Here is a 24,551-nt window from a genome sequence, read left to right as displayed (position 1 = left end):
AGCGAGAGATATCTTCTAGAAGTACTATACATTGAGTAGTGCCCACATCTCATCATGTTCATTTAGTCCTTGTGTTGCCGTACAAATTTTTTCAATCAGGCGGCCGCCTGTTCCTAATACTAGAATACTTTCTACCAATTCTGTTCTAGTCTTTTTGGGTATAACGTACTGGACTGACCATTCCATTTAATTTCTGCGTGTCTGGCTGTCTCATAATGGTGGGCATGGGGGCTCCCAAAGTCTTGCATCTCACCCTCGACCTATGTTGCAAGATCCTGTTTCTTTATGGGTTGATTTGTTCTCCCAGTACACACTTTATTACAAGGACACATGATATAGTATACTACATTTGTAGTTACAATTAGAGAACACGTTTCGATGCCATATGTGTCCATTGAGCGTGACATTTTTACTATTCTTGGTAAAATTACAAGCTGTATATTTGCTGCACTTTTAGTGTCCCGTTGTAGGTGTTAATCACGCATTTGTGGTAAGGATTTTTCCCTTATTGTTCTAGCAGCATGTACCAAATATTGGCGTAAAGTCTTGTCCTTTTTAAACAAAATAAAGGGTTTGGGATGTTAAAGTTGTGAAGTACTTTCAAGTTGGAATCAAGATTTTTAAAATTTTATTGGCTGTTGGAGAGAAGGTCATGCCAAGGGCATGTTTTTATCTCTGTCTTTGGGCGACAACAGATTCTATCTGGGAGTGAAGCACGCATATTTCAGGGTATTTCTAATCTGGTTTTTTGGATATCCTCTGTATCAACGTTTTACATGATGTTTCTCCATTGGTGAAGCAGTCCTTCTTCCATGAGTAGCTTCTACGGATTCTTAGAAATTGCCCATATGGTTAATTTTCTGTGAGTGGACTGGAATGACGGCTCTTGAAATTTAGCAGAATATTCCTACCCGTGGGTTTGGTAAGTTTGTTGTCTTCTGTCATAACCCATACATCTAAGAAATCTAATTTCTCCTTCTTATAGGTTATTGTGAAGCGAAGATCAATGGATCTTTCATTTAGTCATTCGTGAAATTCTGTCAAGATATTCAGGAGCAGGGTTGGATTGGGATCTGTTTTTCTCTGCCTCACTACTCTCTTTACCTGACCTGTTACTCCTTGCCTCACTTCTCTACATACCTCAACCCCTCCGTACCTCTCACAATTCATCTTTCTCACTTTTCTCTCTCTATACCTTGCCCTCGTTGTACCCCACTGATCTCCTTCTCCTTCCCTTTCCCTCTCTTTGTTTCCTTTTACCTATTCCTAGCTGGATGTCCTTCTAAAACCTTAATTATCTCCCTGTCTCTCTCTACTTACCCCTTTATCTTTCTTCCTCCAGGTATCCACCGTTCTGGCTTTCTCATCTTTATCTCTTTAACTTGCATCTCTCCCTGCTTCAACTTCCTACCTCATCTCTATCTCCCTTCTACCTCTCTCTTTACCCTCCCCCTCCTCAATCAGCAGACCAAAAGGTAAATGTCTAGCCAGAGATGTTCACACTTACAAAGATGAGAAGAGGGACAAGGCAGGGAAAAAAACAAAGGAGAAGATTATCTGATAGAATGGTGAAAATCCTTGAAGTGTGCTTTGATTTTTCATGTTGGAATGAGGATTCCAGTTGGGAAGGGAGATAGATTTGTGATCACAACTATCTGGAAATTAAAGTTACAATTCCAAGAGGTGGGAGCATGTGTCTTTTTTAATTTATGCACGAGCCTCCAGAACATCCATCAAGTCACCCTTACCGTGGCTTTCCTACAGTGGGATTAATAGGCTCGGTAGACGCTAAATTCAATGTAAAATATTGTTATTTCAAGGCAAAAAAAATCTGCATCGAGGCACACCGAGAAATGTCATTACCCATACATGTTCAAGCTTTCTTTTGGTTCTCCTTGGTGAGACAATTTGTGCTTTAGGTTGTTTTTGTGTGTCTCACTTCTTTAAAAATTAATGTATAATTCATTATTGTTTGGCTTCATAAGGACTTTGAACTAGCTAAATATGTGTAATGAATTTAAAGTTGTTCTAAACTTGGAGCCCCATCATACGTCTTGTCTGGTCGTCAACAAATCCTTAAGATGTCACTGATCTTCGGGCCCAAAACAACAAAAGTAGCTAAGGCCTAGCTTTACTGGAAGTGAAGATGTGCACAGAAGATATATATGAAGGCAATCCTTTTTCAACTATATGCTTTGCTCATACCAGACTTGCACCTTTGCTCTCACAATCCAGAAAAGAACACAACACACATCTGTCTAAAGAACATCCTATTCAGAAAGAGATCCTGGCACCCTCACACTCCCCATCCCAAGATGCACACAATCTCCATTCAAATGGATTCACACTTCCTCTTCTATGAAGCTTTATAAACACTATCTTGTATCCTCTCCAGCAAGTTGTAGTGCTTCATTGTCCTCCAGTTAGACCTCTACTCTATTACTACAATGCTTACTTACACATGTAGAGGGAAAGAATTGTCTCTGAATAAGCAGACATTTTTAGTTTGTCCAGAGATCACCCACAGTTGCTAGTTATACTTATTTTCCCTCGATTGCGAGCACAAGTGTGAAGAATTGTGACATGGGCCATTTTGTTCTGGTGTGTCTTGATGAAGAAACTAGCTTTATTATGTAGACCATGAACGTGCGACAGACCCTCCACAGCTGTCCGACACCTTTATCACTCTTAATACATGTCTTTATTTTAAGGCCAACTCTGATCTTTATTAGTGAGCTCCCTGCAAGCAAGAAAATATGATTTTAATAAAGCCATTTGCAAAGCTATTCTTGGAAACGATATTGTGTGCGCTCCACATTCTCTCAAGATTGTCCTCTCCTTGGATACATGTCAGCGATAGAGCCTCTGTTCTCAAATGTTTGTCTCGTCCTATTGACCTCAGATGGGATCTACTCTCTGTTTGGGGTTGTCCCACATTCTCGCTTGATCCTTCCCATTCTTTAGCCAATGGTTACCTTGGTCACAATGAAGATGAGGATTGTAATTATAACAGCCAGCCAACAGACTGAGGACATCACATAGCAGTGTCGGCAGGTTGCGTCTCCTGGCCTGGAAATGCATGTGAACCTGTCACCGCTTGTGCAACCGTCCAGAAGTGCACGAAGGCAGTGAGCTCTGCGTTTTGGGAACTCCTGTTGCGTCTTGTGGGCCGATTGGTCTCTTTCTTTGTTTTGCAGGTAGGTAGCATGTTCCAGAGCTCCTGTTTTGTCCGCTTCAACTTTCCCAAATGTATCTTGAGGTACAGGAGCTGCTAGGAGCTGGTTTGTCGGATATGAGTGGGCTTCTCGATTGAGCATCAGATTCTGCTAATGGATGTGGAAGGTTAGAAAACAAAGAAAATACGGATTAGGTATTTATTTTTTATATGTTTGCATCAATATATCAACACAGGTCCCTTAAAAAAAATACCTATTTTACAGAGAAAGCTAGCTTGTGATTACGTGAAACTGACTTCTATTGCATACTATACTTTAATGCATAGAAACTGGTTAATTCAAAATTTATCCCAGGAAGCTGTGCTCCAGTTGGTATTGGATCAGTTTAACCAAATTAGGGGGGAGGGAGGTTGACAAATGTTATTCTTGACCCATCCTTTCCCTTCGGCTAGAAGTAGTGGGTAAATGTAATCTATCCCTTCCTTAGTACTTGTGCCAATGCAGTTCCTCTTCTGTCTACGAATGTGTGCACAACAAGCTAAATGGAAAAAAGACTAAAGTGGAACAGTAGGGTAGTACAGGACTTGCCAGCCGCTGCCTAAGGATACATGCGGCTGCTTCTGCTGCTGCCATGGACTATAGACATGTTGCAGCATTGAGTGGGTGCCTATGATTAGTTCTCACATGCATGGTTCTCTCTATCAGATCCAAACATTTGAAAAAGTACTTATAAAGGAGCACTTATGAACAAGATAGAAAAAAACTCTAAAAGCAATTGGTTGTTCTACTAGGTCTATGGCATGCCACTTCTCATATCACTTAAATCACAAAAAGAATATGACTTATGAGAGATACATCTAACACTTTTTTGTCAACAATAATGCCTCAATGTGAATGTGACTCTCAATTGATGCTTCGATCGAATATCTTTCATCGTCTTAATAATTTCAAACACACTCCGGAATTAGCTGTAAATCAATTATTTGTAATGCTTCTATTCATTCTTTTGGAATAAATTCCATACTTAGTACGAATTTCATACAACATATACACTATCCTTACATATACACTTAACAAGATCGAACTGCCCAGATTTACACTTTTTACATTGGGTTCATCTCCAAGGGAATCAACTTAAAAATGCTGTGAACCAATTGCCTAATGTCAATGTGTTCCACATATAATGTGATTCAGCTAGTGATGCTTGTATCAAATATATTTTTCCAATTGTGGTGGGCTCCTTTTTTGAAGAAAATAGACACGTTTCGGCCAGGTAACTTTCAGCCTCCTCAGGACCATGTAAGGAGTGTGAATTCTTTAGATTAGAAGAAAAAAATAAAATCACCCTAAGTCAGTCAGGAGTTTCAATTATAATTGCACATATATATTTGCACAGTGAGAATGTGTGTAAATATTCAGTGCCAGTGCGGTACATAGAACCCAATCACTGAAACCAGAGGAAAGAAACATCCTTTATGCACATAGTTAATACAATTCTGGACAGAAAACGCAATCACTAATACCATACTTCAGGGGCAGAAAGCGCTGAAAGAATCGCCCAACTGTGGTACATTCCTGACACGAGTAATATCCACTTTGTGAGCATTTGCCCAGTGATATAACACCGTGAAACATGGATGCAAAGTGATATGTTAAGAATACAGGGCGTGCCGAATGGTTACTGGTTGTGCCGGGTGTGAATCCAATGTAGTATCCCATGGCCCAAACGGATCTGAGCTTGAGTAAGTGCATGTACATACATCATACTGCAAATGTCTCCCACTGGGAGGAGGAGCGGGTGACTATATTGTATTACATCGTATAGCATTGTATTGTATTGTAGCGTGCTGCCCACCAAAAAGCTCTTCAACACTATTCAATCCAAATAACAGACTAACATGTCCACTACTCAATATAATTTCATATTCCCCTAGAGTAATTCACCACTAATCCTTTTTTGGTTCCGGAGTAGTGTGCTGCTCGTCTAGAAGCACTTTGACGCCTTATCGGGATGGCAAGCGCTATATAAATGCAAACCGTTTCCCTATTTTATCTCGCCACTATCCTTCTCAATCCAAATAACAGACTAACAAATGCACTGCTCAATTGAATTTCATATTTCACTACACTAATTTCACCACTAATCCTTCATGGGTAGTGAAGTATCCTGCTATTAACTGAAGAAGTATTTTGACACCTCGTCAGGAGTAGTAAGTGCTTATAAATGCAATTACAATACAATACAATGCACATACATTATACCTCAAACACCTCCCACTGGGAGAGAAGGGGCCGGCGATTATATTAAATGTTCCCGCGTTGCTTTGGGGATGGGGCGTCACTGTGCCAAGTTGAAGCCCTTAGTTATTCCTGTGGGGAAACACTTTGTTACAGGTAGTAGCGGCCTGGAGTGGGAATCAAGAAAGCCTCATTAATATTCATATGGATGTTGACAGTAGTCATGAACACCTGGCGCGGCTGGTAGTCACACATGGACTGATCATCCGCAGCCTCAGTTACGTGGAAACTAGCGGGGTCTCCATCAGGTTTACCATTGCCAGGTGCGCCCCAAGGTTATCGAGATCCGGCGACTCGAAAATGACGCTCGCTGTCTTTCCAGCATGCGTCCCAGAAAAACTAAATTACAAAGCGAGGATACCGACCCTCCTAGCACTCGGACTCCAACGGAGGCTGGACTTCCGCTAGTCCTGTGTCTAGGCTCTGATGACTTGGTGACCGCGTCACTGTCCATGGTTGTCTAAGGGAATACATCCTCCTCGAGTGCGAACACTCAACTGCTGTGGGCGAGGGAATCCCTTCTGTTAGGTCTGTATAAGACATGCAGGTTTTCAGTGTGCGCATCAGTATAGCGGTGGGGCTTAATGTGTGGGTGTAACAGTTGAATAACCCCTTTAGTAGGAAATGCAAGGCGTGGCAACGGGAAAGTGAACAGCTGGGAGCGCACAGTCTCTATGGTCAGCCTTTTAAAACAAAACTGTACAAATTGAAAAAAATTTAATAGTCAAACATAAAAATATGTATAGGAACACAGTCACGTGCAGCAAACGACTTAACTGCAAATATCTGTCGTGTCCAACACCCATTAATGTAGCTATGTGTTTCATAAGCATATACCCACTTTGACAGGACATGTCATCTATCTGTGCTCTACATAAAGAAGCTCGTCAGCCAGTATCCTATTTGGCTGTACCCAATTTATCAGAGAGAGATATCTTCTAGAAGTACCATACATTGAGTAGTGCCCACATCTCATCATGTTCATTTAGTCCTTGTGTTGCCGTACAAAATGTTTCGATCAGGCGGCCGCCTGTTCCTAATACTAGAATACTTTCTACCAATTCTGTTCTAGTCATTTTGGGTATAATGTACATTTAATTTCTGCGTTTCTGGCTGTCTCATAATGGTGGGCATGGGGGCTCCCAAAGTCTTGCATCTCACCCTCGACCTATGTTGCAAGATCCTGTTTTTTATGGGTTGATTTGTTCTCCCAGTACACACTTTATTACAAGGACACATGATATAGTATACTACATTTGTAGTTACAATTTGAGAACACGTTTCGATGCCATATGTGTCCATTGACCGTGACATTTTTACTATTCTTGGTAAAATTACAAGCTGTATATTTGCTGCACTTGTAGTGTCCCGTTGTAGGTGTTAATCACGCGGTACAAAAGGGGGTGGTGATGGACGGAGCATCAGAACCAATCAAACACTCACACCCAGTCAAAGGATCTGGGTTTGATCCATCACCGTTCTTTAGCCCACTCTCCCACCCCATTTCAGACATGGCTATATGCAAATCAGTCTGACCCTGTGCCTCATGGGAACAGTCCAGCCCGAACTGCCAAGCCATGCTCAGACGTGAGTCCCAGGCTCTCCACACCACTGGAGTCAAGCTATCCAGGCTGAGTGAAGACTGATAGCCAGAAACCGGTCCTTGGATGCTTGATTCCGGTCTGGGAAAGACATGGCTTGGTAGTTCGGACTGGACTGTTCCCATGAGGCACAGGGTCAGAGCTGATTTGCATATAGCCAGTGTCTAACCCAGGGTGGTGTGGAGTGAAAAAAAACGATGGATTTAGGCCCAGATCCTTGTACTGGGGTGAATGTATGACATTGTTCTACATTCTGTCCATCAACTGTGTTTTTTGTAGATGTTAATCAAGCATTTGTGGTAAGGATTTTTCCCTTATTGTTCTAGCAGCATGTACCAAATATTGGCGTAAAGTCTTGTCCTTTTTAAACAAAATAAAGGGTTTGGGATGTTAAAGTTGTGAAGTACTTTCAAGTTGGAATCAAGATTTTTAAAATTTTATTGGCTGTTGGAGAGAAGATCATGCCAAGGGCATGTTTTTATCTCTGTCTTTGGGCGACAACAGATTCTATCATGGAGTGAAGCACGCATATTTCAATGTATTTCTAACCTGTTTTTTGGATATCCTCTGTATCAGCGTTTTACATGATGTTTCTCCATTGGAGAAGCAGTCCTTCTTCCATGAGCAGCTTCTACGGATTCTTAGAAATTGCCCATATGGTTAATTTTCTTTGAGTGGACTGGAATGACTGCTCTTGAAATGGAGCAGAATATTCCTACCCGTGGGTTTGGTCTGAAGGTTGACTATAAGTTTGTTGTCTTCTGTCATAACCCATACATCGAGTGGATTGTCACGCTGCCGCTTTGAATTACTGCTGCACTTTTAAACATTGTCGGAGCACTTTGCTCCTTTTTAAAATTGGACTTGTTGTGTTGTGAATTTCGTTTTATAAATTGGAACTGGTGGTAACCTCATTTCTAATTTCATCCTCCTTACTCCCCCCATGTTCGCATTGCCTGCACATTAAAAGAAATAAACATGACTCACCACTTGGGTGAAATTCGCGCCGCCTCCCTCCCGACCGCCATCTTGGGTGTGGGCTCAGAGCCGCTCCCAAGACGCCTCTGGGGGTAGCGCTCTAGTCTTTCCGTGTGCTCTTTGGCAAATACTATTTAAGGGACTAGTTGGCTGCACGCGGACAACAAATTTGATTGTCACGCTGTCGCTTTGAATTACTGCTGCACTTTTAAACATTGTCGGAGCACTTTGCTCCTTTTTAAAATTGGACTTGTGTTGTGAATTTCGTTTTATAAATTGGAACTGGTGGTAACCTAATTTCTAATTTCATCCTCCTTACTCCCCCCATGTTCGCATTGCCATACACCATTTAAAGGACTAGAATGCAAGCGCGCAGCGGCGCGCCGGAGGAGCGCCAGAGGAAAGCCTGTCTGCGCCCGTCCGCACCAGGATGGGCCCAGGGGCCAGTACCCTTCATCTGCCTCATATATACTCTATGGATACCCTTCGGGCTCTTAGGACAGGTAATACGGGGCTAGACACTTTAATACTAGCCAAGCTCCGGGAAGAAGCTTTGCTGCTGGGAGATGGCGAACCCAGTCGATCTAGGAGTTCGCCACACCCCCTTAGGTCCCGTGGGCTAAAAATAGCGACGCTGAAGACGCGTTCCTTGCAAAAGCACCATTTGGAGGTCTTTTCACTCCTTGCTGATGGCGAGATTGATATTCTTGCCCTTACGGAGACCTGGTTAGGATCTTCATCTACGCCAGACATACTGGCGGCATTGCCTCCCGATTTTGACGCGCTATGGTATAATCGCCCCAATGATTGTCGGGGGCGGGGTCGCCATTTTATTTTAAAAAGTCTCAAGATGACACAGGTCGTAGCTGAAAACTGTGACTGCGGAGCTTCTGGGGATAAAAATCTTACTTAAATCCTCCTGTATTATGTTGCTGGTAGTGTACCACCCACCACAGAGCTCGCCAGATTTTAATGACGCCTTCCTGGAGCTCTTGACGGATTTGGGCTCCAGATATAAATCCCTTATGGTGGTAGGGGACTTCAACTACCACTGGGATAAGGTACCTAGAGACCTCATAGGGTTAGAGTTCGGAAATAATCTTTCCTCGCTTAACCTACAGCAACTAGTAGTGGGACTAATGCATGTGAAGGGCCATACCCTAGACTTAATCTGATCCTCCATATCCCAGACAGAAATAATTGAGGTTAGTCCCTGTATATGGTCAGACCATTTCCTGATCAAGTGCTGGGTTCCAGGAGACCCCTCACCTGCAGTGTCCAGTCAATTGTGGAGAAAGGTCCGGTCTTGGAAGAAGATAGAGGCAGACTCTTTACTTTCCACGCTGCTTTCCACTCCACCTCCTAAGATGAGGGAGACGAACCTAGACTCCGATACTACTGCCCTTATGGCCTGGATCCGCGTTGCTCTGGACAAATTGGCCCCTGAGCGGCTGGAGAAGACCAGAGCAAAAGGAAAGGGAGCACTGTGGTTTGATGCCACACTCGGGGAAAAGAAACAAGCCCTCCGTAAGGCTGAAAGAAGGTGGAGACTCAGCTACAGCCCAGCGGAGTCAGAAACCTATAAAATGCTTCTGTCAACATACAAGGAGGATATCCTGGTGAGGAAGTCAGCCTTCTATGAGAATAGAATTAGAGGGGCCTCAAACAAACAAAGGGAGACCTTTGCGATCCTAAGGGAATTAACGCAGCTGGATGGGAAGATTCCTGCTAGTGACCAACCCGACTGTGACACCTTTCAGAGGTTCTTTCTTCAGAAAGTACAGGACATTATTAGGGATATCACGGAGATCCCAGCTGAACCTCTTGTCATCTAGCCCTTCTAGTCAGGGGCCGATAGGGACGTTGAACAGTTTCCCATGTATTGATGAGGAGAGCTTGGCTGTGCTTGTCAGCCAAGTCAAGTCGGGTTCCAGCACGGATCCATGCCCCCCGAGAATCTTTCAAATGGCCCTGCCTGGTATTCAAACTCAGCTGTTGAGCCTATTGAACGATTCATTAGAGGCGGGCTATCTCCCAGTCCAGCTGAAGGAAGCTAGGGTCTCTCCACTCTTAAAGAAAGCAGGAGCAGACACCAAGGCTCTAAAGAACTATAGGCCTATCTCGCAACTGCCATTTATGGGCAAAATCCTGGAAAAACATGCTCTGAACACACTGGCTAGCTACCTGGAGGAACATGGCTTACTCCATGCCAGGCAGGCGGGCTTTCGGCCCCAACACAGCACAGAACTAGTAATGGCCACTGTCACTGATGAGCTGAGAATCAGGGCTGACAATAAACAACCTTGTGCCCTGATTCTACTGGACTTGTCAGCGGCATTCGATACGGTCAGCCATACCATCTTGCTGGACCGTATCGCAAAGCTGGGAATAACAGGACAAGCGCTCAAGTGGCTTGAATCTTTTCTGACGGGTCGAACCCAGAGGGTGCAGCTGAGAGACCAGTTATCTGAGGCAAGTGATGTGACCTGGGGCGTACCCCAGGGGTCCGCACTCTCTCCCTTGCTCTTTAATATTTACTTACAACCTCTGATGGAGGAGTTAATGCATAGGAATTGTCAAACTTTTAACTATGCTGACGATACCCAGCTATTGGTCTAGTTGGAAGATACAAGGGAAGCACAGGAATCGGTAAGGAATTTGCTCAGATTCACTGTAAATTGGATGACCAATAACCTTCTGAAAGTCAATGCTGAAAAAACAGAGGTGCTGGTCATCACAAACCGAGTCAATCCCTGGTGCGAGCTGTTCTGGCCCCCAGAACTAGGTACAACACCTATTCCTGGTAGGGTGGTCAAAATCCTGGGGCTAAAGATTGATGCAGACCTGTCCATGGCCCCTCAAGTCTTGGCGGTAGTGGGGTCCTGCACGGGGGTGCTGAGGCAACTGCGAAAGTTAGCATCTATTCTATCAGCCCCCACTCTGCAGTCCATTGTGTCCGCCACAGTCATCTCGAGGTTGGATTATGGAAACGCTTTATACCTTGGCCTGCCGCAGAAGTTGTTGAGGAAACTGCAGGTGGTGCAGAACGATGCGGCCAGGCTGATCTATTCTCTACCTAGGAACTCGCATGCAACTCCACTTCTCCGTTCAGAGTGCAGTTTAAGTGTCTTTGCATGGCTCACAAGGCAATTTTCGGCAAAGCCCCAGAATACATTAAACAGCGCCTGAGGAAGTACATTCCAGGCAGAACTTTGCGGTCGGCTAAGGCCTCCAATCTGACCCAACACAAATTTAAGTTAAAATCTAAAGGGGGGTAGGGCCCTTTCTGTACTTCTCCCGCAACTGTGGAACGAGCTACCGGCCAGCCTGAAGGAAGACTCGCAGCTACTGTCCTTCAGGAATAACTTGAAGACTCATTTGTTTAAAAAGTCAACATCTTCGTCCTAACTGGGGTGGAAGCGGAGTGATCTAGGAGACATCAGGTTATGTTCCTTTCTGTGTGAGCGCTTAGAGACCGGCGGTGATAGGCGCAATACCAAAACACCATAACATAACATAACATCTAAGAAATCTAATTTCTCTTTCTTATAGGTCATTGTGAAGCGAAGATCAATGGATCTTTCATTTAGCCATTCGTGAAATTCTGTCAAGATATTTAGGAGCAGGGTTGGATTGGGATCAAAAATCAACTTGGGCACACCAATAAAAGTGGCCCACATTTGCGTATTGCCATTCCGCAAAACACTGCTTCTGCAAAGTTTTATGAAAAAAAAGGGGGTGAGGGGCATGTTTTATTAACTTCACTTAGACATAAAAAAAATGCACAGATTAGTTCACACTGCTGAGCCATACATGAATGCATGTGAGACCACTTCTGCTCAGGCCCTCTGCCCCCACTCAATCAGTATACATTAATTGTCTGGCCCAGCGAGAGAAAGCAAGTGATACCTTCGCCCATCTGCCTCTAGAAAGGCCACTCAGGCACCCACTGGGCCGCTGGCGGCATCCTAACAGCACAGACAGCCCCCAAGCTGCCCAAAAAAGAAGCCCACAGCTAGAACTCGGCTACCAGGCCTTCAGCCATTTCCCGAGGGCCTGCGTTACTAATCCGACCCTGTTTAGGGGGCCGCACCAGATGAAGAATACATCATCGATATAGCAATGACATCATACAATGAATTCCTTGTATCTAAAGGTATTGCCATAGATCCATACAGTCTTTAAATAAGACATAAAGATGTTAGCTGTTTCCGATGCAAAAGCACAACCCATGGCTACATCCTTTGTTTGTAGGAAGAGTTCATTCTTAAACAAAAATAATTCTTTTTCAAACAATAGGTGGTCAAGTCTAGTAAAAAGTGGGTGGGTTTCAGATGCAGTTGAGTTCTCTTTTTCAGAATGTCTCTCATCACCGCCAGCGCCTCATCCTGAGAGATGTTTGTATATATGGACTCGATGTCCAATCATATAAAGATTTCTTTTGTGGGGTCAAATTATTTATTCTATTTCCCAATAAAGTCCAAAGAGTTTTTGATGAAAGCTTTTTTCTCTACCACAAATGGCTTCAGGATTATTTGCATATAAGGACTCAATGTCTAATGATACCAAGATATCTTTATTCTCATATTTCCCAATAAAGTCCATAGAGTCTCTGATGAAAGCTTTTGTCTCTAGTACGAAATGGCTTCAGTATTTAATTTAATACACCTGTAAGCCCCTAGTAAAGCGGTACTACCTATACACAGGGAGTGTAAATTTAATGCTACTAGTGGGCCTGCAACACCTCTTAGGTAGACAGATAAACATGTTTCGGGCCTGCCATTGCAGTCTGTGTGTGTAGTTTTAAACTGCCATTTCGAGCTGGCAAAATAACCCTTTTCTCAGGCCTAAACCTTCCTTTTTTTATAGATTTAAGTCACCCCTAGGGTAGACCCTAAACAGCCCATAGGCTAGGGTGCAGTGTATATAACCAGTGGGACATGCACTTTTAACTTTTACATGTCCTGGTAGTGAAAAACTCTTACATTGATTCTCCACTACTACAAGGTCTGCCTCTCCCGTAGAATAATAACATTGGATTACCTTATTACATTTAATAAGTGATAACTTTCAACTGGGAGCGGTAGGAAAGTTGAGAGTGGTCTCTAAAGAATTGTAATTTAAACCCCTCTTTAATGGTAAAGTTGGATTGTAAGTCACAATTCTGAAAATGCCCTTTTAGAAAGTTGGCATTTCCTTGTCCTAACGATTTGGTGCCTACAGCCTATATCCTGGGTCACATGACTAAGTATAGCAGGCTTTTGGTCTTTGCGTATTTCTCACAGACAGTGAGACAAAGGGGGAATAGGCATTGTCAGGATTGACCATCTATGTCATGATGGGCAGAGGAGCTGTCAACTGCCAACACTTGCACATCACAAAGACTCTGCCTTAGTACACTCACAAAGTGTTTCACTCTATTTTTTTGTGATTCCAGACAAGCTGAGACCAGGGTAGGAGGGAAATTCCAGATGTCTCTTTAAGGGGAGGACTGTAGAAGCTTCACCCACTTGAAAGCGGGTACCAGGTATATATAGTGGGCCCTCTGTTCTAACTCTTCAGATCACTTCTGGAACTGTGGACTCTGCGAGGAAGAAGGACTCCCCAGCTGTTAAGCCTTCCCTGCTGTCGAAGCCCTGTTTTGCTGACCAAAGATTGTTTTGCTGTCCAAGGTCTGCTGTTGCTGCACCAGGACTCTTCTACTGCTGTAATCTGCCCTGCTGAACCCAGGCTGCCAGGTAGGACCGATGACTCCAGGAAATATCCATGGGTCAGTCAGCTGTCCCTCTGTTCAAAGCCACAGGCACATAACAAACATCTTTGATGTTGGCACAACTTCTCGTATCTTGACACGGCGTGACCCAGCTTAGCACCAGCTCTGCGCAACCCATTTCTTCCTCAGGTCCAGGTATAGAGTGGGGAAGTCGTCCAACCCCCTCAAAGGAGGACGTCCCTCTGCCCACCCAAGTCACATTACCAAATGGAAAGCCACCCTTAATTTATTTTCACATTCAGCCTAAATCTCTGGGCCGAATTGTCCTACTTTCATAACACCAAGCAAAAAGTGGGCTGTTTTAAATATCTCTGGGCAGATGTGAAATCAGCTGGCATAGAAGATGCTAGTTTCGTGCCCAAAGGAGCAGCAGCTGTATCCTGTAACGCTCACACTATTGCAAGAGAGATTGTAAACTCCCCTTGCGAAGAATCTAGAGACAAAAAGAGTGCCATGATAGATTGGAACGGATTCTGCCTTCTCTGTAAAAAACAAATTAAATCTGCCTTTATTTCTTCTAAAAGGCTACGTAGGCTTGGTGAGCAGCACAAAAAATGAGATGGCCAGCCCTCCTGAGGGATCAGTTTTACCTCTCCACTCTGGATGTTTATCTAGGGACCACATGCGAAAGGGAAGGAACAACAGTAGGGTTAGGGAGAGGAGTTGGCCTAATAGCTAGGGTGGTCTACCTCGAATCTGGGGAACCGGGTTCGAGTCTCGGCAATGACGCTGTACATCCTGTGATTCTGGGCAAGTCACTTAATCTCCCCGTGCCTAACAAAAATGAATGTGTCCTCATGTAATGCAACTGGTGCTATGTAAAGCGCTCCGATACTGGGTCAAGTTTGTGTTGCCGTAAAATACTACCTTTCTTAAACAAGCATTGACATAGCCAATAGGTCTTGCCTTTAGGACTTTATAAGTGTTTAGCCATGCAACAGTTGATAGTGTTGCACCAAGGATATTGTGCTGCATAACTAAATACTTATACGATCCCATAAGCGAGACCTATTGGCTATGCCAATGCTTGGTGCAGGTGTCTGTCTTCACAGTGGTCCCACAGCATTGAAGGAAATGCCATCCTTCATTTTATCAATTCCTTATTCACTATTCCTTTCCACTTAAATTATGTGGTTTCATTCACAATGATGCAATTTCTTGTTAGAGGATCCAAACCTTCTCTAGAGCTACTAATTTGGAACGCTGTAGAACATTTCCAATCGTACAGTACCTGTGCCAGCAATGGAGCAGACCAAGTGTCCAGACAGCCACAATGTTCAAAGATATCAACAGAGATTGTAGTAAAACTCAGACATTAAAAGCATAGAACTGACCACAAAACTCCATCTACCACAATGCTATAGGCCTTACCAAAAGCACTCACCTGTGCTATGTTCTGTGCGGTCCTGAATGCCATCACAATTAGTGCTTATACTTACATCAAACTTTAAACACCTTACATCTTTGCCTGCCTATGCTGCTTCTGTGCAGACTCTGAAGATTTCAGGAGTCCAGAAAAAGAATCCAGAGCCTTGATGCCCATCTTCTACTGAGAATTAACAAATTCAACCACATCATCCAAACCTCCCCTGCTCTCCATTGACTGCCTGTTGCTCATCAAGTAACGCAAAAGTTTAACTGCAATGTTTATATTGACTAACATAAGCAGAGATCTCTTTTGCTAAAGCAAAGCTACTCATAACTTCATTCGTGAGACTCTGATACAGCCCTTTCAAACTTCTGCAGAGACTGTATGTAGTACAAACAAACCTTGCCCTGGGGTCTGGGCCTTTGACACCAAGTCTCTGGAGCGCTCTCTCATGACTAGCTAGAAAATTAACACTTTATGACCATCTGTAAGTCTGTCAAGACTTGGTTGTTCATGCAGTTACTTGTCACAGTTTTTTGTCCAAAGGCCAAAATATTCCTCGGCACAGAAGAACACCTGCGCTGCGGTATATGTTGCATGCTAAAAGTGTCCAGAAAAGTATACTAAAATCCATGTGTTTTATGCTTGAGCCTTGTCTCGCGCTACAAACCCACATAACTAATATCACAGGATAACAAGCTAAGTCAATTGGTCTGGACTAGGCAAACAGACATGATGGTTACACATTTTACTTTATTTTTATTGCAAGCATATTAGCACCCAGATGTGTCAGCCATATGCTTGCAATGAAAAAGCTACATTTAAACAATAATTAACTATAGTGTATAATTAATAGAACTGTATGGGTGCTTCATAGCATGTAGGAGAACTTAGATGAGGCATACAAAACTTTCCAAGTTTTAATGCACATCACAGGAAAATATGATCCTTTCAGGCAAAAAAAGGGAACTACTGTTTTTAAATTACTGAAACATGAACACACATAAGAATGAGGGAAAACACGAAAATAATAAAAAGATTTTTAAAAAAAAGTAAATTAATGTCCCACTAGTCCTCACACTGAATCACACTTCTTTTTTGGGTCATGTGTGTATGATCAGGCAAAATGCTCTCAGTCACAGTGCCAAACAACCAACACATGAAGTGCCCTGACCCCTGCTCCGTTCAATATGCCGTGGTGGGTGAAAGCAATATGTCAATGACAGCTGAACAGAAGTAAACTCGAGGCTAGCCAGTTCTTTCCATAGCAAAAATTAGAACTCCTAATGCCTCCCTTTAACTTCCGGTCAACAGCTCATTGATTAGTGTGACCTTTGAAACGCCACTCAAGCCCAACTGCACGCTGTTCTGTATGGGGCTGCATCATGGGTGATCTGAAAGGGCATCCTTAACTAGTTAAACCTCCAAGCACACGTTCAATTCAGAATTAACAGTACAACTGTTAAAGTTATGCCTCGGGAAGGGGGGTTTTAAGGGATAGAGAAGTAACACGTACTTTACGTGAACCTCCACCAATGATGGAAAAGTGCAGATAAAGCCTCATCAGGGGGTCTGTAACTCAAAGCATGGTGCTCCATGTGATGTTTTATCTGCTATACAGGTGTGTGCTATTTACCGGGGTTGTGTTTGAGCAAATGCCTCTTGTATTTACACAGTAAATTAAATGGCAACTCCCCCTGTGCATATTTGGCTTCACTAATCCTGGGAAAAGTGGGCTGTGGAAGCTCGAGAAACGAGGGTGGTATCTCCTGCTCAAGGGTTGTGCTAGGGCTTGTGGGGCGAATATTGTGCACCTAGTGCAGCCTGAATAATGACGAGCTCACACTTACAAAAAACTCAAGTGAATTAGATCCTGGCAGTGTGCTTATTCTATAAAAAGCCGACTTGAAGAGCTCTGGGGAGTGTAGGAAGGGCCAATTAAGAGCAGAGCGGAGGAGGGACAACTTTAGATGTGGATTGCTAGCAAAGCCCTGCTACTTCTCGAATATTGCTTCATAGCGCTTAGAACGCAAACAAAAGGCAAACAAAGGGTGAGAATGGAAGAGAGTTATGAAGTGCCAAATAAATTTGAACTCTACGCTTTCGGTACAATTCCCTCACCTACTGATCACAATGTTGGAAAGTTAACCAGTGATTTCACCGGAGCAGGGATGTCTGTGAAATATTGTTGTACTGCAACTATCCCAGACAAGCGCGGCCCGCAGCCGCGAAATTAAAGCAACAAGCAGCGTGTGCGCGCAGTCTGCTCAACTTCAAGCACTGCACTTGGGCTTATGGCGCGTCCCTACTCGCTTCCGCAAGGTGGATGCCGCCACGAGCACGAGTATGCGCTTGAAAATGAGCAGAGCGACGGCTAAAGGCCCTCCTATGCAGCACATGTGCGCTGCGTAGGCGAGACCTAACAAAATATATATATCTTTGAAAAAATGTAAATGTGAACCTTTTCGAACTGAGTTTGAACCTTTTGATTACTAAGGGTTTTTTGTCAGACCAAATTAATCATACCATAAATATAAATTTCATTCATGATGGCAAAAATAGATATGTCACTAAAATCCTCATAACGGCTTTCATTTTTCCACAATTGCGCATGTGCATACCGAGATTTAGTTTGTGCTTAACTCTAATGTGTGGCGTAATATGCTCTAGGCTCCCAAAGATATTGCAAATCCATAATTTTCAAATGACCTGAAAATGCTTTCATCTACGATTGGGTGAGAAATTCTGATATCTCTTGCAATCTGACCTTGTGAGCTTGCATTGTGGCTAAACATAAAAACTAACTTTGATACATTGACACATAGCACAGTGATTTGGGACCTGGGGACATGTGAAATGGTGCCACAATTTCTCTAAGATCCTTTAATCAGTGAACTGGGTTTTCCATGCCTGGGTGTGGGGAAGTTCTTGACGCACTTTCCCCCTCGTAAATACAACAGAGTGAGTGGTGTGTCTATGAGATTTGTGGCGAGGAAAGTATGAGGGGCTGTCATAAGAGAGATGTTGTTATGTTTTGTACCTTCTGGTGATGATCAAGACTTCGGTGTTTTGGACAGCCATGGCATCGATGGCAACCTTGAAGAAAAAAAAAGTTTTAGATGAGATGGAAAAAGCAGAATGGTAACCACATTTTTTGGGCAGCTCGATCCCTGGAGAGGAGTTTGGGCTATCGAAGACCATGCTCCAGACCAGATGGGCCAATGCTGCACAGGTAATCTTTCCTTCAGTTCAAGATTGACATCAGCATGCTCTTGCTGGAAACAGAAGTTCAAACTTTATTCATCCATCTAATCTGCTTACGCTTCTTTGTAGTCTCCCCCATTGTCAGCGTGTGAGAATTTTGGAAGGAACCACAAAATCAACAACATATTGTTTTGCCAAACATGCATGCATGTCTATCTATCTATCTATCTATCTATCCATCTATCTATCTATCTATACGGTCACTTGCAAAGCTGATCATCAAAGACACAAAATACACATAGAAATTCATTAATAGGTAGAAATCCCACAAAAAAAGAAATCCACACAAAATCATTAAACACATTTGCTAAAAGAGTAACTACAAAGACTATAAACAAGCATTAAAATATCAGTGTATTAGGCAAGGAAAGTGCATTTTTCAAAAAAGAGCCTACTGCTATACAGAAATCAAGACAACCCCTCATCATCCAGGCTAGCTTGACTCCAGTGGCATGAAGAGCACAGGATCCCAGATCTATGTACTGGGGTGAATGTCTGACATTATTCAGCATTCTGTCCATGAATTGTTCTTTTTGCATTTGTCACCCCAAGTGGGACAGGTATGCCCAGACTTGGTTCCCATACTCCATGCCACTGGAGTCAACCTAACCTGGCTGATAAGGGGTGTTACCCCGAAACCGTTCCCAGGATGCTTTCTCCTGGTCCAGGGAGGACCTGGCCTGGCAGTTCGATCTGGACTGTTCCCATGGGGAACAGGGTAAAGACGGGTTTGCATATGGCTGGGTTTGAACTAGAGTGGAATGGGGAGCAAAGAAAAACAATGGATTTGGGCCCAGATCACTGTATTGGGGTGGAATGTCTGACATAGTTCAGCATTCTTTCCATCAATTGTTCTTCTTTCTCAGATGCTAGGAGAGCCTGTTTCACAATGTTCACACTGAGCTGTTATTTACAGCACCGAATCCAATCCAATCCGATCCTACACTGCCGAAAACGATTTACGTATGTACATATGACACAAACTCTAAGTTCCACCTGCCATACTGTGCGCACATAAAGCCAGACTGCCCATCCAGCGCTGGAATCAGAAGCCTATGTTAACTATTTAAAAAAGTAAACTATCTCAGATGCTTAGAGTGTGTATCTATGTATAGGTCTCATGGTCCCATGATGCACGGTGCATTACCATCCATATGTGGACAAAAGCAGTACCATGGGACCTCTTTTTGTCACATAGGGTACTGCACTTTGCAACATGGCTCCCTGAGAGTGGGCGAGGAGACGTCACAGCTGCTTAACAGGGCGCAGTTCGAAGCCATCCTGAGGACAGATTTGAGAACGTAATGCTGAGGGCAGCCCTCTGTAGGTGGTCAGGAGAATTGCAGTCTTTAGCCGTAAGTAAAATGTCGAATGAGGCCATCCTAAAGAAGATATTGTAAATCCACCCTACCCATAATGCATTGCATATGCATTGCATGCAAGACAGTACCACAAGTATATTTAAATAGCTATGTCCATATATACAATTAGTAGCTTTCCTTATTCAGTTGCACTCACTGTGTGTGTCACTGATTAAATAGGATCTTATTGAAATGTGATAAAATGATTATTATATTGACTCCGGATTAGATTATACTCTGTGCTGCGCTGCTGAAGGGAAATTTATGGGAGGTGTTTTATAGACGTGAAACCGTGACAAAAGTACAAGTGAGAGGGGCAAAGTCTAACCACCACGAGCCTTGCTTCTGGTAAGCAATGAGTGTGTGTTTAGGAACTGCTTGCAGGTTTTCAAAACATATGATTGCAAATAACAAATGAAAGAAAGGCACAGCCACATGCCATGTTGCAGAAGAGCGTGTAAGCCCTTTAAGAAAATAGTGCTCTGAGGATGTAATTAAATACATTTAAAAAAGGGCACAGGCCCCGGGGAATGGGAGTCACTGGACTTGATAATGGCCCAGGAGGAGGGCCGCTCAGCCCCCTTTTATTTCAAATATAAACATAAAATAATAAAAAGCCAGGCCCTGGGGAATGGGGTCCCTGTGGCCAAAATCAGCCCAGGAAGGGGGCCGCATGGCCCTCTCCCCCTTTTTTTTTTTAAATAAACAAAAGGGTCAGACCCTGGGGCTCAAAATTCTCCAGGGAAGGGGGCCAATGCGGTTCTCCTTCCTAAAAAATAAAAATGGAAGGAAAAACCCACCCGGCAACTCGTCAGAGGCCCGCCCCCCTTTCCCACCACTCTGCAAACGCGCCTCCTGGCACACTGCTGGTTGGGGGATGAAGTCCGCTCGGCTGCTGAGGGTCCTTAGGGGCCAACCAGACCTCCTGTTACCTCCAGTAAGCCCCACACAGTCAGATTGCTGAGAGGTGGTTTGAGGTCATTTGTTTTATTGCCCAGTGAATGCAGCATTTGCCTGCGCATTTACTAGTAAAAAAGCTCACAGCCGTGTCTGGGCTGGTGGTCAGTCCTGTAGCTTTCCACTTTTTCCTTTTCAAGGTTCCCTTTCATTTTTTTCAATCTTCTCCTTATTTTAGAGCATACTGCAGCTCCCCAGAAAGTTCTGGTGGCCCACTGGCTTTCCTCTCATTTGATCTGCAGTGTGCTGCCTTCTATGCAAACTATTTTTCGACTGGGTGCCCATCTTGAAATTGTATTTTCCAAGCTGTATCACTGTTTTATCGTTCAAATATATCCACCATACTTAGAATTATTATGTTGCCACCTTGGATCAGTACAGCAGTGAAACACTATACACATTAGCATTTGAAGATGGCTGTCCAGTGCGATGTTTACTGATTAACTGCAGAGTGGTGTTTTGTATGGTGTATCATTGATTTCCTCTCCAAGGTATCCAACCTGTTGATTCTATATATGGCTGCTCTGGTGGAATTTTAAAACAAAGATACACTATGCTCAATACCATTGAAAGTTAGCCGCCTTCTGCTACAAATAATTGTATTTTTATATTTCAAGCATTCACCTGCCAATCTTTAGTGACAATTCTTTTGTTTTTCTACTTTAATTCTTTTAATTTACATTATGTTTGTTTTATGTAATAGTGAGTCAGTGGGTTGATGAATGGAAGTGTTAGCACGAGTGACAGAGTGCATTTATGGTGGCTTATTAAGTGTCTAAATTGATCAGTGACATAAGAGACACTTTCAGTTATATGCCAGACTTATTGGCATTGCCAATGCTTGTTAGATATGATAGGTAGGACCCTTGCACCATTCATGGCGAACATATTATATTCAATACTCACGTTGCAGGCTTTGCGTTAATCCCTTCAAACTCTGACTTCTTTTTCTCAATGTCCTTCACAATTGTCTTTAACGTCAATCGCATTTGGATCAGCCCGAAAGGACTATTTTACTCTCACTTTCTTTTTGTTTGCTGTTTCAGTGTGCCTTCCACCTCTGTTGAAATGCATGAGGGAATATCTTGCTTCGGAAATCAGTATGTGAGTGGATTGGCAGCACTGGTGAGTGAGCACTGAAAAGGCATCAGACAAATGGATGGCACGGAAAATAAATCAATCCTTTTTTCTGGACCATCGATTTTTCATATATGTGTCTCTATGCTTGCACCCCAGTATACAAACAAGCACTGTCAAAACCATTGTACTTGACATTTGTAGAGCATGCACATGTCTAATCCCCATGCCATAAAAATATCAAACCTAATTGTTTGGCCAATGTGTGTTCCGTGTGTCCGTTTTTCCTTTACTTCCTTCTTCTTCCCCTTTTCTGCCTTTTTGTCTCTTTCTGTGGGTCAAAGTCTGTTGCTACAAAATAAGCCCAGGCTTCCAAAAATAAGTGGCAGTGACCACCACTGGCAATCACACATCACATTTAGTCTTACCTTCTTGGTGCACGGTGAGGCTGTGGGGCTGGCTTTGGGTGGACCCAGTGGGTGGTACCACATGATTGGGATGTGGAAGCAAGGAAGAGGAGCCTGCAGGCTGAGGCAATACGTGTGGCTTTCCAGGGCCCGGCCTGACCCCTTCCTGGTGGTACTGCGATGAAGCGGAATTCTTGTACATTGCCTCGGCCCTGTCAGGGAGCGGGCAATACTGTGTGGGGGGCAATCGTGATGTTGGGGGGTGACCATTCATGGTAGCGGGGTAAGAGCTGTGCAGAGGGGCAACTCTGGAGGGCTGGCCAGGAGGCCAGTGGCTTCTGGTGGTTACCATGGGTCCTCCAGAGTCCTGAGCGGTGCACAGCGACCTCCCACTTTGGGGCAGCGCTCCTCTAGTTTCCCCACCTTGGTTGTTGTAGGGCAGCGCTTTCCCTCTCTGCCCGGCATTGTTGAGGGCAACAGTTGGCACGAAGGGAAACACTCGGTTGTTTCTTGATGTCATTCTGCTCCAGTGCTTGGCCCACTGCGGCCTACTGAATTCAGAGCTGCTCCACCGCCTTTCAGCAAACCACTCATCCTTACTTTAAGCGCTTTTCTGCCGTCGAACGGTGCTCTACACCTCTGTGGCACCTTAGAGAGTCAAAAGTGAACTTTAGGGTCACTGTTTGCATTGCATTGTGTAGGGTACGTCAGCTGTAGCAACTTGCTTCAGGTGCTTCATTTGTCGCATATCGTTTGGGTTGTCTGTCTCATTTGCCGCGACGTTCGGAGTGCGTAGTTTTTAGTGCGTTTTTTGAGGTGTTTTTTCGTAGCATGACGTTTGTTGCAGAAGCCTGTAGCATGCTGGTTTTGCTGTGTCGTTTCAGGAGAACTTTTATAACGATATTTGGAACATGATGATTGTGATTTATGGCTCAGTGGATCATCTTTCGGTCTGTCATTTTGCTGCGTGCATTGTAGCGCTTTGTTCCGGGAGGGACATTTTTAGTCGGCCGTTTGCCGCTCCCCTGCAGTTTGGACTGCGCTGCCTCAGATTCGCCGTTTTAGGGAGCCAGCCGGGCCTCGCCGTCGTGTGCGTGGGGTATCGCTTGCCAGACCACCGCCCCCTTCGCACTTGAGGGGTGAAGGGTCCCCAGGCTGCCTGTCCCGGGCAGCTACGCAGCCACTTCCTCCAGGAGCTACCGGTTCCGAGTGTGCGCACCGACGAGCAGCTCATTAAAGTTACACGAGCCCCTTCCTTCGAGCTTAGGTTACAGAGTGGATTTCTGAAGCAACTTCTTAAGAGCAGTTGTTGCTACAGCTTAACCCACTCGAGTGTCTCTTAGCGTGTATTACTTTGTACAGCTCAGATGCAAAATCCCCAGAAGTTGGCATTGATAAACAGCCGAGAAGGGCCCTTTCCTAGAATTGTTGCTCCACACAGCTGAAGTGTGTCCCTGCAGTGGCGTGCTTGCAGTTGTTGCTATTTACAGTTGAGGAATGTGCCTGTAATGGCCCTAAACACAGCTGGGGGTGTGCCTGCAGTTGTGTGACTGGTTATTTCTGTATACAGCTGAGGATGGTGCATGAGTTTTTGGTAAGTATGCTCATCTGAACGTGGTTAATTGTTGCTATGCATAGCTGTGAAGTGTGATATCTGCAGTTGCCTACATGTGTGAGATTAGTGGTACCTGCAGAGTTGCTGTACACACCTGAGAACTGGTTTGCCTGTGGTTGCTATACAGCGCAAAAGTGTTGTACCTACAGGGACGCATGCCTTTACAACTCCTGCATTAGAACGAAGGCGTCGTTACAACGTGTCCCTTTGGCACGTCTGTAATATCCTCAGGTCATGTTATTATGTTCTCTGTACCTAGCTGCTCAGCCAGTGTCGTTACAACGACTTGAATTAGAGGAGCGCTGGACTTTGGAATAGTATCATTTACTATTTCAACTCTAATCTGCGCAACAGAAGGGAAGGTGTAGGAATTAAAATCCAACACCCCTCCACCAATGCACCCCCTAAAGCATGTCTTTGTAACAACTTGCGAGCTAAACAAATGTGTGGTAACGATGCATTCTTCTATTCCTGGCGTTGCGAAGGCACTACGTTATTCTGGCTTCTTAATAAAGGATGTTTACCTTGCATGCAGGTGTTTCTATACAGGGCCAGGAAGTGATGGGGTGTCTGCAGTTTTCCTCTAGTCTCCACTGCTTAAGGTGTCCCTCTATTTGTTGTTAGACACATTTGAGAGGCGTGGAACCCGCAGTTGTTGCTGTGCATCTCTCAGAA

General features: G+C 44.0%; 1 protein-coding gene across 2 annotated transcripts; it reads right to left on the bottom strand.

Moving 5' to 3' along the window:
- Nucleotides 1–2,202: 2,202 nt before the first annotated feature.
- On the bottom strand, nucleotides 2,203–23,488 carry LOC144775200 (uncharacterized). 2 transcript variants are annotated; one of them, XM_078659218.1, is made up of 3 exons: nucleotides 22,283–23,488; nucleotides 18,236–18,291; nucleotides 2,203–3,323 (listed from the first exon to the last, which is right to left on the bottom strand). In XM_078659218.1, exons 1-3 carry the CDS (start codon nucleotides 22,779–22,781, stop codon nucleotides 2,961–2,963), a joined length of 918 nt encoding a protein of 305 aa, XP_078515344.1. In that variant the 5' UTR covers nucleotides 22,782–23,488; the 3' UTR covers nucleotides 2,203–2,960. The 2 variants fall into 2 exon arrangements, with proteins under 2 accessions (XP_078515344.1, XP_078515343.1); XM_078659217.1 differs by having other exon boundaries at nucleotides 2,203–3,326; nucleotides 22,283–23,460.
- Nucleotides 23,489–24,551: the final 1,063 nt, after the last annotated feature.

This window comes from Lissotriton helveticus, chromosome 1_1 (assembly GCF_964261635.1).
Source record: "Lissotriton helveticus chromosome 1_1, aLisHel1.1, whole genome shotgun sequence".
NCBI lineage: Eukaryota > Metazoa > Chordata > Amphibia > Caudata > Salamandridae > Lissotriton > Lissotriton helveticus.
This window is presented reverse-complemented; position numbering and strand designations above follow the sequence as displayed.

Excerpts from the sequence above, each read along its gene's own strand:
- LOC144775200 (XM_078659217.1), bottom strand. The coding sequence starts at position 22,781 with ATGACATCAAGAAACAACCGAGTGTTTCCCTTCGTGCCAACTGTTGCC. Across the intron at positions 18,292-22,282 it reads CCTCACCGTGCACCAAGAAG|GTTGCCATCGATGCCATGGC; the intron begins GTAAGACTAAAT and ends TTTTTCTTCAAG. Across the intron at positions 3,327-18,235 it reads GTCTTGATCATCACCAGAAG|CAGAATCTGATGCTCAATCG; the intron begins GTACAAAACATA and ends CACATCCATTAG.